The sequence below is a fragment of the Notolabrus celidotus genome, chromosome 15 (assembly GCF_009762535.1).
Source record: "Notolabrus celidotus isolate fNotCel1 chromosome 15, fNotCel1.pri, whole genome shotgun sequence".
Taxonomy (NCBI): domain Eukaryota; kingdom Metazoa; phylum Chordata; class Actinopteri; order Labriformes; family Labridae; genus Notolabrus; species Notolabrus celidotus.
In genome coordinates this window covers 28,449,411-28,463,675 of record NC_048286.1, presented here as the reverse complement: position 1 = coordinate 28,463,675, position 14,265 = coordinate 28,449,411, and the positions used below count along the sequence as shown (strand labels likewise).

Genomic DNA, 14,265 nt, shown 5'->3' with positions numbered 1-14,265 from the left:
GTATGGAGAATCTTCTCTGTTACAGTATTTCACAGGCAGAGATTCAGAACCAGAGATTCAGGCAACTTAGTGCGGGGGTATTGACCTGTAAAGCATCAGGTGGCCGTGTACTCTGAACATGGATGTCGCAATCAGCTTTTTTGGCTCCTGATCTCTAACATTGAGTATCTGCCAATGCGGAGTTCTGATCCAATTCTTGTATTTGCCTGGATAATAGATTTTTTTTTTCTTATTGTTTTCTTTTTTTTTTTTTTTTTTTTACAAAAACTCAAGTAAACAAATTCACTAAAAGCTGCTTGGGTCATCAAATGTATGAAAAAAGGCAAGAAAGGAGAGAAACTCTGGTGCATTCAGTGCCTACAGTCAATGTAGGATGCTTTCAAATCACAGACTGGTGATATATAATGGTACAATTCATCTGAAGGTTAAACAAGTAGAGCAACTACATCCAGACTGTACTTTAATAATCTACCTTCATGTGTTTATAAAACATGTTTTGTACTTCAATAATATTTGTGTCTTTATTGCAGGCCACAAGAACTACTTTAGAGACGTGGAGATGATGCTGGGCTTCCCTCCTCCTCTCTTCTTCAAAGTGTGCTGGAGATTCATCTCCCCTGTCATTATCTCTGTAAGTGAACACACACTCATACAGACACAGCTGCTTATCTAGGACAGCAGTTACAGCTATGAAACTTGTAATCAAAATGTAACCTAGCTGCTCCTGTCTGCGGATAAATTAACATGTTTAGAGATTTGATTGCTGATGGAAAACAAACCACACGTTGATTGATGAGGCTCTAAACTTTCCTGTGCTGACACATCGCTAGAAACATGACCTACATTTGAGCAGCAATCAGAACTAATCTGTTTGACTACAGTTTGTTTCCTGCAGAAAACTCAAAAAGAAAATCTTTCAGTCTGGGAAACGGACACATGCAGCTGCTATTACTGGTATTTCCCAAGCAGGCGGCGGCATTAGCACACTAAGCTGCCGGGCCAACCAAGAAATGCATTGTTGTGGATTAGTGGTCAGATTTCAGACATTTTTGTTCTCACTTTCATTTCACTACACAGATTAATTCCCTGCTCTCCAGGGCCTCTGCTGTGACTGTGACCAAGCTACCTCTCAGGAACACTCATGGCTTACAATCATAATTACCAGCAAATTATAGTAAAAAGCACGGCTGTGTGCTGCAGTCTACAGAGATTTCACCTGCACAAACACTCACTTGTTTGGTACCTGTGTGTACAATTAGGGGAGCTGTTATTGATTTAATACTAGTGCAGAGTTGTGTATATAATACAGATCCTACTCCCTTTGGTCCTGCAGATATGAGCTGTAAAGATGAAACCCTCATGCATTCACCACCTCTCTCGTGTCATTGCAGTTCATCCTGATCTTCACAGTGATCCAATACAAGCCCATCACTTACAATGACTACGTGTATCCCGGCTGGTCTCTGGCTATCGGCTTCTCCATGGCTCTGTCCTCAGTGGTCTGCATACCCGTCTATGCCCTCTACAAGATCTCCAGGTCCCCAGGAGCCACTTTCAGAGAGGTAACCCATTGCTGTTTCTGCACCCAAAGTCTGTTCTGTCGTGGGACGTAAACAAATCAGCTTAAAGTACAGATACTAGTGAAAAACGTATTTACCGATCAATATGTCCATTCATATTTATCCAGCACCATATCCTTATCACAAAGTATTTGAAGACACTGCACATAAAGAGTATTTCCACATGGTACTCCTTACAATAGTGTTTACAGAAACTCAACATTAATGCATTAGTATACAAGCAGTTTGCAACAGTGGCAAGGAGAAGCCTCATCTGAATACACAGGAAGCTCCAGAAACCAGACTCATCCATGAACCGCCATCTGTGGAGAAAGGCTTGGCCGAGAGACAGACAGAGACAAACAAATACACAGACAGACAGACAGACAGACAGACAGGCAGGCAGGCAGGCAGGCAGGCAGGCAGGCAGGCAGGCAGGCAGGCAGGCAGGCAGGCAGACAGACAGACAGACAGACAGACAGACAGACTGACTCAAAATCCAGACTTTGTGTAATGATGCAAAACAGACAGACATAGACATCCACCCATCATCTACTCAACTCACTCTCATTCCTACGGACAAGTTTGGGTCACCGACTAACCCACTGAGCATGTCTGTGGACTGTGGGAGGGGCCTGAAAGGGAACCCATGCATGCACAGCGAGAACATACAAACTTCTTAAAGGAAGGCTCCTCTTAAATTTGAACCAGGAACTAGAAACCCTTTTTGCCGTGAGGCTGACCTGACGTAGACATCCACTGATTCATCACAATGGTGTTGGATGCCAGGCTGAAATCATGTAGGGCAGTTCTGTTAAACCAGAGTGTGTCTCTTTGGTGCCTTGGGCCGAGCTCATTAACTTCACTTTTGTCTGTCTAGTTGGAAAACAGGAGTTAAGAATTCCTAATATATTTTTGTATCATGTTTTATTGCACAGCAAAATGTGTTAAATGTTCCCCAGTTACTTGATGATTTGAATCAGATGTCAAGTATTTAAATATTCAGAGAGTATACACAGTCAGAATATCATGCATTAATACCTTTTACAGTTCTATTTTTTAGTTAAAATTATAATTTGAAATGATAAATAATTAAACTTGTATATTTGATATTGTCTTCCCCAGTTAGACCTCAGTTGATTGTGTACATCCTCATCTTTCTGTGGTCTGTCTTTCTGCTCTGACTCATATGTCCCCCTTTCTTTCTCTGTCTCAGCGGTTGAAGTTCGCCTGCAAGGCACATCCAAAGTGGGGCCCAGCCCTGCAAGAGCACCGGACAGGCCGCTACGCCCCCATGGCCTCTGAAGACACAGTGGAGGCTCGTCCCCTCAAGGAGAAGGAGGAGCTGAAGGAAGAGCAGAAGGAGGAAGAGAAGGAGAAGGAGAAGGAGAAAGACAAGGAGAAGAAGGATGAGATCAGCCTCACCATCCAGGGAAGCAACGGCTCCACCAATACACACAACAGTCCCAACCCCAGCGCATAGATGGCACTCTGCTCTGTCAGCGCCACCGTCTCTTTTTCCCCCCCAAACCTTCTCCTCCATCCTCACCCCACTTTCCCACAGTCCTCTGTGGGGGAGATCCCATTCGCTGGAGACCTTTACATATTGTAAGGGCTTATTATATCTATCCTAACCTCTTCTATCTATCTGTGTGTTGTCTCTAGATAAAGGAAGAAAAAAAAAATACGAAAGGAAGAAAAAATTGGGTCATCATCCAAAAGATTTGTGTGTATGTCAGTGTGTGTGTGTGGGTGGGTTGTTAATTTGTTACACATAATTTAATAATGCAGTTTGTTTTTCCTTTCCTTTTTTTGTAAAACTTGTACATGTCATCTTCATATGCAGTTAGAGGTACAGTAGATTGTGACGCTGCACGTGTTTGTTTTGTGCATGCAGCAACATAGAGACACACACTGTTCTCCTTTATTCTGTTGGCTGGGTGTGTTTGAAATCGGTACATTTCTAGCAGCAGTGTATGACAGCTGGAGACTTGTGATGACATGTGGTGCTGTTAAACTGTGCCTGTACTGGCCGTTTACAGTTCGATCATGCTGTAAGATGGAAATAGGCCAGAGACAGAGGCGGATAAACTCATTCACACTCATACACTCACACTATTGTACATTTTACAGCACACAGTGACCTCAACCATAGTTGATCTCAGCTTAAGACTAAGCCTGTTGTTTTTTTATGCTGCTTCCTTCTTTAAATCGTTCGACAGAGCACAAATATTTAACAAACACCTGAGATGGCAACTGACACTTAGGGCTGATCATCTGTGGAAATCTCATACATTTGTAACTTTTTTCCACTGAAGCTGCTTAAACTTTGAAAATTCAAACCGAGAAATGTCAGTTAAGTGTACTGTACCATCTTCCTCTGCATTCACACAAGACACACAAAGCATTTGTTTCCTGTCTTTTGACAGACGAGATCCCAGTGCCCCGTTTCTCAGGGTCCAAGAGAAGTGAAACTGTGAGGTTTGTTGTTGTTGTTCCTTGCCTGTGGAAACCTTGTCTAAGCAGGCAGCCTGTTACAAATATAGGGACTGAAACCACCTAACCTTCTCTGAAACCTACACAAACACACAAAAAACAGGTGGATGCAACTCTGCACATAGAAGTGCCATCTCTTCTTAAGTCTTCCAGGCATTCTTTTAGAGTGAAATGCATCTTGGGACATGGTCTATGAAGGAAGGAGAGTACCATGTGAAAGGATCATAGGTGTGTCGTAGTCTGTGTCTCCCGTGGGTCGTAGCAATCTGCCCCGAAAAGGCATGTTACCAAAAACATTACCTGAGTTACCTGAGTCCTGCACATGTTTTTGGTAACATTTATACTGTTTATCTCAGACTGGTTTTGGTGTCAGTCAGTGGAACCTTTAATGTATTTACAGGCATTTATTTCAAGCTCTGAGCCAAGCTGTGCTGTGACTAATGGAGATACAGGAGGCAGAGAGATGCAGCTTGTTTCCAGAAGAATACAATTGATTTAAGTGAATTTTGTAGTTTAAATGTAGCTGTATAGTATTGTTCTCTCAGTATAATTCTCCTTTTTACCTCTCATTATTGTAAAGTAACTTAGTAAATAATTATAAAGACAGCATATGTTTATTTTGTACAAAAAGTAAAAACTACAGAATCATAATTAACCTTGTTTACCATTCCTCATCTGTGACTTGACTTGTTGCTGTTGTTTTGGAGGGTGTGACAGGACAGAGAGGGGCTCTTTAGCATGCAGGGTTGGGCTTCCCACAAGTGTCTGACTGGAGCGCGTCCAGGACATTTGTAGCAGTGTTTTGGCAGTCTAAATACAGAACAAAAACATGAAGAGAGTTCTGTTTTTTTTGTCATCTAGACAGCTGTGTGTGTGATCACGTTACTTTGTCTGCTCAGGTGGAGAAAAGATGCTGTTAGCTTCACAGGCAGGGAGGATTTTTTGGGATTGCATCAGGTTTGGCTGTGATGTTTCTTTACTTCTTACTTTCAGTATTTCTTTGTTTCTGAGCTGACAAAACATCAATGGAACGGAGATCTGGAGGGTTTTAATACCAGTATGAGCACAGAACATATTCACATGATGCACAAAATCAAATATACCGCACAGCAAATGTACATGGCGACAGAGTAGTTGTCTGATATTTTGGGAGATGTTTTCACTACGATGTTGGTTCCTTGCCGAGAGTGTAGAGGACTGATACCACTGTTGTGTTGTGTGAGACGAATATAAAGCTTGAGACAGCACCTGGGTAGCTCGCTTCAGAGTAAACACTAGTGAGGAGTATTTTTGATACTTTTCACTGATAACAAAAGATACCAGCATCTCTAAAGCTCACAAATGATCTTGCGGCTTCAAATCTTTTCAGTAAACGAGCACATGATATCTGCTGGCTGCCAGTAGATCAGAGAAATGTCATTTCGGCGTTGATTGGCCGTTTTAATTTTTGCCCCACTTAGGCCAGCCGTATCACCATTATCAGGCTGATTGATTAACCACTGTAGGACAGAACCAGGCTAGCTGGTTGCTTTCATTGAAGCTAAGCTAACCAGGGTCTGCTTGATTATGTGCATTACCTGTTTGGCTAGCCTTTCTCTCATGTTTCTTTTTGCTACACGTGAAGCTAACCAGCTGCTGGTGCCTGCTTCACGTTAGCTGCAGACAAAAGAGTGGTACCAGTCTTCTCTTTTCAGTATTTTGTAGAAGGCGAACTAGCATATTCCCAAAGTTGTGAATTTGAAGCAGTGATTTTTTTTCCATCCTTGTCCGGCTTTTAATATATAAATATTTGTATCTGTATATCTAAGCACAATTTCAGAACTACTGTTACATAGGCTCCTTTTTCTTTCGCTTCTATTCCCCCACAATGATATTGAAGATGACATTGAATTTAACTGTAAGGTGCAGTTGCTCCGTTCATCCACACGATGGAGCGAGGCTGATACTCAGGGTAGTAAAGGCACAACAGTGGTGTAACTGTAAAGTGAATTACAAAAAGCCAGATAGACACATGGCTGTCTGTGGCTTAAAATGTTAAGTGTCAACAAAACGGACCTTACTGAAGGCTAATGCGAAGCACAGAAGTTAAAATGCAGTGAACATAGGGTTGCCAACTTTCTCACTCCTAAATCAGGGACAGGTGCACGGTGCAAATATTCTGATTCAACTGGAAATGCAGAAAGCGTGTATATTCCCTTTAATCCTTATACTATCATTATGTAACCTCATATGAATAAACCTCAAAGAAACCACAATTTGTCTCTTTACATCAAAAAACAGGCAAAAGAAAAATTAAATGCAAAAGAGGAGTGTGACCCCCCAAATGTACTTTTTCCATGGATACTTTTTGCTGCTCTTGACTGACTCAAGCAGTCTTTTGTCCTTTTGCACAGCCAGAGTTTTTGCAGGATTGTATACAACTGATGCACGTGAGGGCGCCTGTGATTGGAAGACAGGCGGTGTGATTGGCACATGATCTGCCACTGCCGTTTGATCTAAGATCTGTAGAGTGCAGTCTGCTGTATTTACAAGAGTTAATAGTCAATAAACGGGACAATTGAGGTCCCGTATGAAACAACCAATTTTGCCCAATATACAGGATGTCCCGGCTAATACGGGACAGTTGGCAACCCTAAGTGAACATGATCACGAGAAGCACAGTGAGCAGTTTGAAACAAGCACACATTACTAAAGCAGTTTGGCAGAAGAAGCTATTTTTGAAGGGAGGCTGTCAGATTTTAGATGCAGTACGCTAGCTTTTCAAACAGGTGGAGACTGGAGGGGTTTGGTTGCTAGTTAGCGGTGTGTTGTAATCTGCTGGTCCTGTTTTCATTAACAAAATATTCACAACACTCATGAAGAATTTTGTAGTAGCATTTATTTGCAATTAAAGTACTACAAAACCAGGTGCTCTATGAAACAATACATTATCACACATTATCTACTAAATGTAAAGCTTCCTGAAAGTAGAGTTTCAAATCTAAAGACCGTTGCATTTTGAAAAAATGAGGTTTCATGTCCTGAAAACAGTGATTATGAACTTGTTATTCTCAGTTAGCTCAGCTCGTTTTCTGTTTGTGATGCCTGTCTCATGTGTTCATGCTGTAGTAGGTGAAGCTCTGCCACCATGCTATCTCTCTATACATCCCAACCCTCACCATCTCTGCTGGCCCCACAACTCTTCCTCCCTTTGTACAGTAATGTAAAAATATATAATTGGACTGTGTGTTTGTGTGTGTTACCTTTGCTTTTATTTTTTTTCGGGGTGGTTACTTGTGTTTTTGCGGGTCGAGGGAGGGCGGGTATTGTTTCATTTTCGTTTTTGATTTGTCATTTTTCTTGTAGTATAATGTAGGAAAACGTCAGGTGTATTGTGTACTCTGTGTGTAGTGGATTAGTTCTTACTGCTGAGCCTGCATGTAGCGCAGGAGTAGTGTCAGTATTGATGTCAGTGTACCTCTAATCTCTCAGAACTAGCCAAGTCCTATTCTGCTAATAATATACAGTCTATCTTTTAAGAAAAAAAAAGAAACATTTTTTACTAAAAGAAGAGAAAGAAAACTACATATTTTATCTTCAGAGTTTAATCATTGTTTATCCATGTTCAATGACTACTTTGTTTGTTTAAGGAGGTGTATTCATAGAAAAAAAAATATGATAAAGCCAGCTAACATAAAAAGCATTTCCAAACAAAAACTTTGGATCAAAACTTGAAGAATGGTTAGTTTTTACTGTGAGCTCTGGTGTAGATGGCGGCTACATGAAGATGCTTTTTATTAAACAGTGTTTCATGAACTTCAAGCTCTGTTTTACACAGCACAGTGCCAACAGTCAAACATCGCTTTTAACCTTTAGTATACTTGTGGCCCTTTACCTGAACAGTTTGGCTTCTTCTGTCAACATGTTAAAAAAACAAACAAAAGGAAACACTAAAATTACTCTGCAACCTAGACTGAGTTAACATCAGGACCCCACAACTCACCATTTCTGTTTCATGCAGCTCCATTACATAACATTGGAATATTGCATTGTTGTGTGATGTTTTGGGGCTGATAAGACGCACATGATTCAGACAAGGTTGATATTTTATTATTGAAAAGTAAGTCTTGAACTATCTGGCTACCAACAGAGACAGTTGGTACTCCACAGATGCTGAAAAACCCATCTAAGAGTAGTTACATTGGACCCATGTCTTATACATATAATGCTCACTTGTATCGTACACTGACGTGTTTGTGCAGAGAGTCATTAATGTTGCAAAAAAGGAACTAAATGAAAGGCTCAGACCATTTCTGACAAAAATTCACAGCTCAACTGCTCTACTGTACGAAGAAACAAAACTGTGATTCATCGTGTTTCTGTGGCTTTCTGTAAATCACAGAACATTACCTCTCCATTCTCTTACTACTGCTCTTAGAAGCACAATCTCATGTTTCAGCACTTTAAAGAAATCATTTGTTTATTTTTACAAGCAACAGGAAAAGAAGTATATTATGAAAATGATAATTCACACTTACATTTTGAAGAAGAAAAAAACAAACCATATAATAAATGTCCGAGTGTCAGTGGACAAAATGCTGTGTTGTTTTTTTCATGCCAACGTAATCTGTTGTCCTGGGAGGAGAGGAGAGGAAAAGCACAAGTGAGAAAAGAGAAACACAGTTGTTTTGGTATTCTCGATCATATCTATCTGTCTATCTATCTAACCATGTCTGTTCTTGTTCTTCAACCTTTAGGGCCAAAATCCATTGAAATGTCTTAGTCCTGTCCGCTGTATATCGTAAACTGTTGAATTACAAAATGGTAAATAAAATCTATTTTAAAGATCAGAGTGTCGCAGTTGTCTCATTTTTTTGATCAATGGTTTCAATTCTTTGAAGCTTTCACACAACATACAGTATCTCACAAAAGTGAGTACACCCCTCGCATTTCTGCAAATATTTAATTATATCTTTTCATGGGACAACACTGAAGAAATGACACTTTGATACAATGTAATGTAGTCAGTGTACAGCTTGTATAACAGTGTATATTTACTGTCCCCTCAAAATAACTCAACACACAGCCATTCATGTCTAAACCACCGGCAACAAAAGTGAGTACACCCCTAAGTGAAAATATCCAAATTGGGCACAAAGTGTCAATATTTTGTGTGTCCACCATTATTTTCCAGCACTGCCTTCACCCTCTTAGGCATGGAGTTCACCAGAGCTTCACGAGTTACCACTGGAATCCTCTTCCACTCCTCCATGACCACATCACAGAGCTGGTGGATGTCAGAGACCTTGCGCTCCTCCACCTTCCGTTTGAGGATGCCCCACAGATGCTCAATGGGGTTTAGGTCTGGAAACATGCTTGGCCACTCCATCACCTTCACCCTCAGCTTCTTTAGCAAAGCAGTGGCCGTCTTGGAGGTGTGTTTGGGGTCGTTATCATGTTGGAATAATGCCCTGTGGGCCTGTTTTTGAAGGGAGGGGATCATGCTCTGCTTCAGCATGTCACAGGACATGTTGGCACTCATGGTTCCCTCAATGAACTGTAGCTCCCCAGTGCCGGCAGCACTCATGCAACCCCAGACCATGACACTCCCACCACCATGCTTGACTGTAGGTGAGACACACTTTTCTTTGTACTCCTCACCTGGTTGCCGCCCCACACGCTTGACACTATCTGAACCAAATAAGTTTATCTTGGTCTCATCAGACCACAAGTCATGGTTCCAGTAATCCATGTCCTTAGTCTGCTTGTTTTTAGCAAATTGTGTACAGACTTTCTTGTGCATCATCTTTAGAAGAAATGTGAGGGGTGTACTCACTTTTGTGAGATACTGTAAATAAAGGATACATATAGAAACTTTCCTGTTCTTATGGATTAAATATTTGGGTGTTTTACATTCACCTCAAAAGCATACTATTTGATTTGAGCCATCATTTCACTCAAAATACATTCTTTATACAAAGCTGCTGTGATGAGTTTTTAAATGGTTTTAAAACACTGAAATGAGTATTGATGCCTGTTCAACCTTCAAAAACAAACAAGATCATTAGCAACAAGATTGAATTTCTCTACATTGTAATTCTTGATGTCTGAAACTGCTGTTATGGGGTTGGTGTTGATGTTGGATTGAGTGAGCTTATGGTGGAGCTTTTTTGCTAAAACAGTCTCTTTTTTACAGAATGGTGACACATTTTAAAGTTAAAAGAAAACAGGATCAGATTTTTTGTTGAAATTCTACCTCAGTGGTGTCAAACATGCAGCCCGTGGGCCAAAACCGGCCCATCAGAGGTCCCAATCCGGCCCGCGGAACAACTTTGCAAAGTGAAAACATTACAGAGAAAACATTAACTGCAATTTTTCTATAAAAGTAACTACTATTTCAGATTTGTCCTCTGGGGGTCGCATAAAATCATAGTGCTGACGGAGCACACCTGCCATATAAGATGATCCACTAACTGCTAACACTCGCACTACACCCCTGCATAGAACACTGTCCAGCAAGCAAACTGTTCATGCTGGAGCTGAGGGATCAAAAATAATCAACTTTACCTTCTTCATTATTATAATCTCTGTTCTTTTGCTGCAAACATTACACTTGGTGTGAGGTGACTGGGACACTTGTGTGCTTGGTGTGTTCTCAACAGGTTTCAGTGCTTAAAGAGTAAAATATTCAGCCCACTATGAGACTCATCATGGCAAAAAATACAACAGCTGTTTTTGTAGAAAGATAGTTCATGTAATGTGAACATTTTCAGAATGTACTTGTCCTTTTCTGCACTAAAACAAAGGGAAACATTTAGAGTTGTCGTTATTTATAGGTGATTATGTTGTGATTTTACTGGTCCGGCCCACTTGAGATCAACTTGGGCTGTATGTGGCCCCTGAACAGAAATGAGTTTGACGCCCCTGCTCTACTTGCTCATGTACAAGACAAGTTCAGCTTAGACGTCAGTCATACAGCTTGATCCACAGGGGCAACCAAAATCAACACAAATTGACACAAAGTAAAGATAATTTTCCAAAACAGTTTACATAATGGTATTTAGGAAATTCAACAGTCGTAGGTACGGTATGTTGTTATGGAAAGCCACTATTTGAATGATAAATATATAATACAACCTACATATTTATATAAAGTATGACACTGTTGAGCAATGTTTACTTATAACTCCCTTTTCTTCCTGGATATTGTGCCGCCTAAAAGTGACTATTCAAAGATATAAATGTCTTCTTTCTATAAATTGAAATGCTGTTTTTAATACATTCAGAGACTTTGGTGCTAATGCCTTTTCTGTTCTGGTATTTGCTGTTTGTTTTCAGGCGGCAAATAAAAGCCAAAGTTAATCTTAGCTCACACTCATTTACAAGCCTTTGATGTATTTAAATATATGTTAGCAGACTTTGTGACTTTACTCTAAGCTATAATCACACAATAGCAAGGCACATATTGGGCATACACAGCATTAGTTAAGGAAGGTGGCTCAGCTCATTGGCTGATCTTAACGCCGGCCCAAAAGAGCTGACAGCTCAACCAATTACCACCAACGCATCCAGTTGCTAAAAATCCGAATGGTTGTCTATTTAAACTGCTATAGCCTGCCTACACTTCCTGCTTCCTTTGCAAACAGCTTTTCAACCCACCTCCACACCAGGTCCTCCTTTCTATGTGGTCTGATTGTACCAGTGTCATACGTTTCGTCACTGCTGCCTGCTCCTTTCCGTCTTTGCCTTGGCTTTTCAGGAAAGGAAGCACTCAGAACAGTGCCATGCTGTCAAAGGTAACCTATCGCAGGCAAATAATAATTCTCTTTGGTGAGAGTCATCCTAACTGAACTCACAATTTGGTTTATTTCACAAATTGAACACACAATTAACCCTAATCCTAATCCAAACCCTAACCCTAATCATAACCCTAATCTTAACCCCCACCCTAACCCTAACCCTAACCCTAATCCTAACCCTAACCCTAACCCTAATCATAACCCTAACCCTAATCATAACCCTAACCCTAATCCTAACCCTAACCCTAACCCTAATCATAACCCTAACCCTAACCCTAATTCTAACCCTAACCCTAATCATAACCCTAACCCTAGCCCTAACCCTAACCCTAACCCTAATCATAACCCTAACCCTAACCCTAACCATAACCCTAACCCTAATCATAACCCTAACCCTAATTCTAACCCTAACCCTAATCATAACCCTAACCCTAATCCTAACCCTAACCCTAACCCTAATCATAACCCTAACCCTAATCATAACCCTAACCCTAATCCTAACCCTAACCCTAACCCTAATCATAACCCTAACCCTAACCCTAATTCTAACCCTAACCCTAATCATAACCCTAACCCTAGCCCTAACCCTAACCCTAACCCTAATCATAACCCTAACCCTAATCCTAACCCTAACCCTAACCATAACCCTAACCCTAATCATAACCCTAACCCTAACCATAACCCTAATCATAACCCTAACCCTAACCATAACACTAATCATAACCCTAACCATAACCCTAACCCTAATCATAACCCTTACCCTAACCCTAACCCTAACCCTAATCATAACCCTAACCCTAATCATAACCCTAACCCTAATCATAACCCTAACCCTAATCCTAACCCTAACCCTAATCGTAACCCTAACCCTAATCATAACCCTAACCCTAACCCTAATCATAACCCTAACTCTAATCATAACCCTAACCCTAACCCTAATTGTAACCCTAACCCTAATCATAACCCTAACCATAACCCTAATCATAACCCTAACCATAACCCTAACCCTAATCATAACCCTAACCCTAACCATAACCCTAACCCTAATCATAACCCTAACCCTAACCATAACCCTAACCATAACCCAAATCATAGCCCTAACCCTAACCCTAACCATAACCCTTACCCTAATCATAACCCTAACCCTAACCCTAACCATAACCCTAATCATAACCCTAACCCTAATCATAACCCTAACCCTAATCCTAACCCTAACCCTAATCCTAACCCTAACCCTAACCCTAAACGTAACCCTAACCCTAATCATAACCCTAACCCTAACCCTAATCATAACCCTAACTCTAATCATAACCCTAACCCTAATCGTAACCCTAACCCTAATCATAACCCTAACCCTAACCATAACCCTAATCATAACCCTAACCATAACCCTAACCCTAATCATAACCCTAACCCTAATCATAACCCTAACCCTAATCATAACCCTAACCCTAATCATAACCCTAACCCTAATCCTAACCCTAACCCTAACCCTAAACGTAACCCTAACCCTAATCATAACCCTAACCCTAACCCTAATCATAACCCTAACTCTAATCATAACCCTAACCCTAATCGTAACCCTAACCCTAATCATAACCCTAACCATAACCCTAATCATAACCCTAACCCTAATCATAACCCTAACCCTAACCCTAACCATAACCCTAACCATAACCCAAATCATAACCCTAACCCTAACCCTAACCCCAACCATAACCCTAACCCTAATCATAACCCTAACCCTAACCATAACCCTAATCATAACCCTAACCATAACCCTAACCCTAATCATAACCCTTACCCTAACCCTAACCCTAATCATAACCCTAACCCTAATCATAACCCTAACCCTAATCCTAACCCTAACCCTAATTCTAACCCTAACCCTAACCCTAATCATAACCCTAACCCTAACCTTAACCCTAACCCTAATCCTAACCCTAACCCTAATTCTAACCCTAACCCTAACCCTAATCCTAACCCTAACCCTAACCCTAATCCTAACCCTTACCCTAACCCTAATTCTAACCCTAACCCTAACCCTAACCCTAGCCCTAATCCTAACCCTAACCCTAACCCTAACCCTAACCCTAACCCTAATCCTAACCCTAACCCTAACCCTAATTCTAACCCTAACCCTAACCCTAACCCTAACCCTAACCCTAATCATAACCCTAACCCTAATCATAACCCTAACCCTAACCCTAACCCTAATCATAACCCTAACCCTAGCCCTAACCCTAACCCTAATCCTAACCCTAACCCTAACCCTAACCCTAATCATAACCCTAACCCTAACCCTAATCATAACCCTAACCCTAACCCTAATCATAACCCTAACCCTAACCCTAACCCTAATTCTAACCCTAACCCTAACCCTAACCCTAACCCTAACCCTAATCATAACCCTAACCCTAACCCTAATCCTA

The 14,265-nt window shown here is 40.9% G+C and overlaps 1 protein-coding gene across 3 annotated transcripts in view; it reads left to right on the top strand.

Annotated features, from left to right (window-relative positions):
• The window catches only part of slc6a9 (solute carrier family 6 member 9), a 219,456-nt gene extending 210,572 nt beyond the window's left edge, over positions 1 to 8,884 (top strand). For all 3 annotated transcript variants that reach the window (XM_034703117.1, XM_034703120.1, XM_034703118.1), the window contains 3 exons: positions 531 to 631; positions 1,392 to 1,562; positions 2,776 to 8,884. In XM_034703117.1, coding sequence (XP_034559008.1) covers positions 531 to 631; positions 1,392 to 1,562; positions 2,776 to 3,042 — 539 coding nt within the window. In that variant the 3' untranslated portion in view covers positions 3,043 to 8,884. The remainder of the gene's footprint in view (positions 1 to 530; positions 632 to 1,391; positions 1,563 to 2,775) is intronic.
• The last annotated feature ends 5,381 nt before the right edge of the window (positions 8,885 to 14,265 follow it).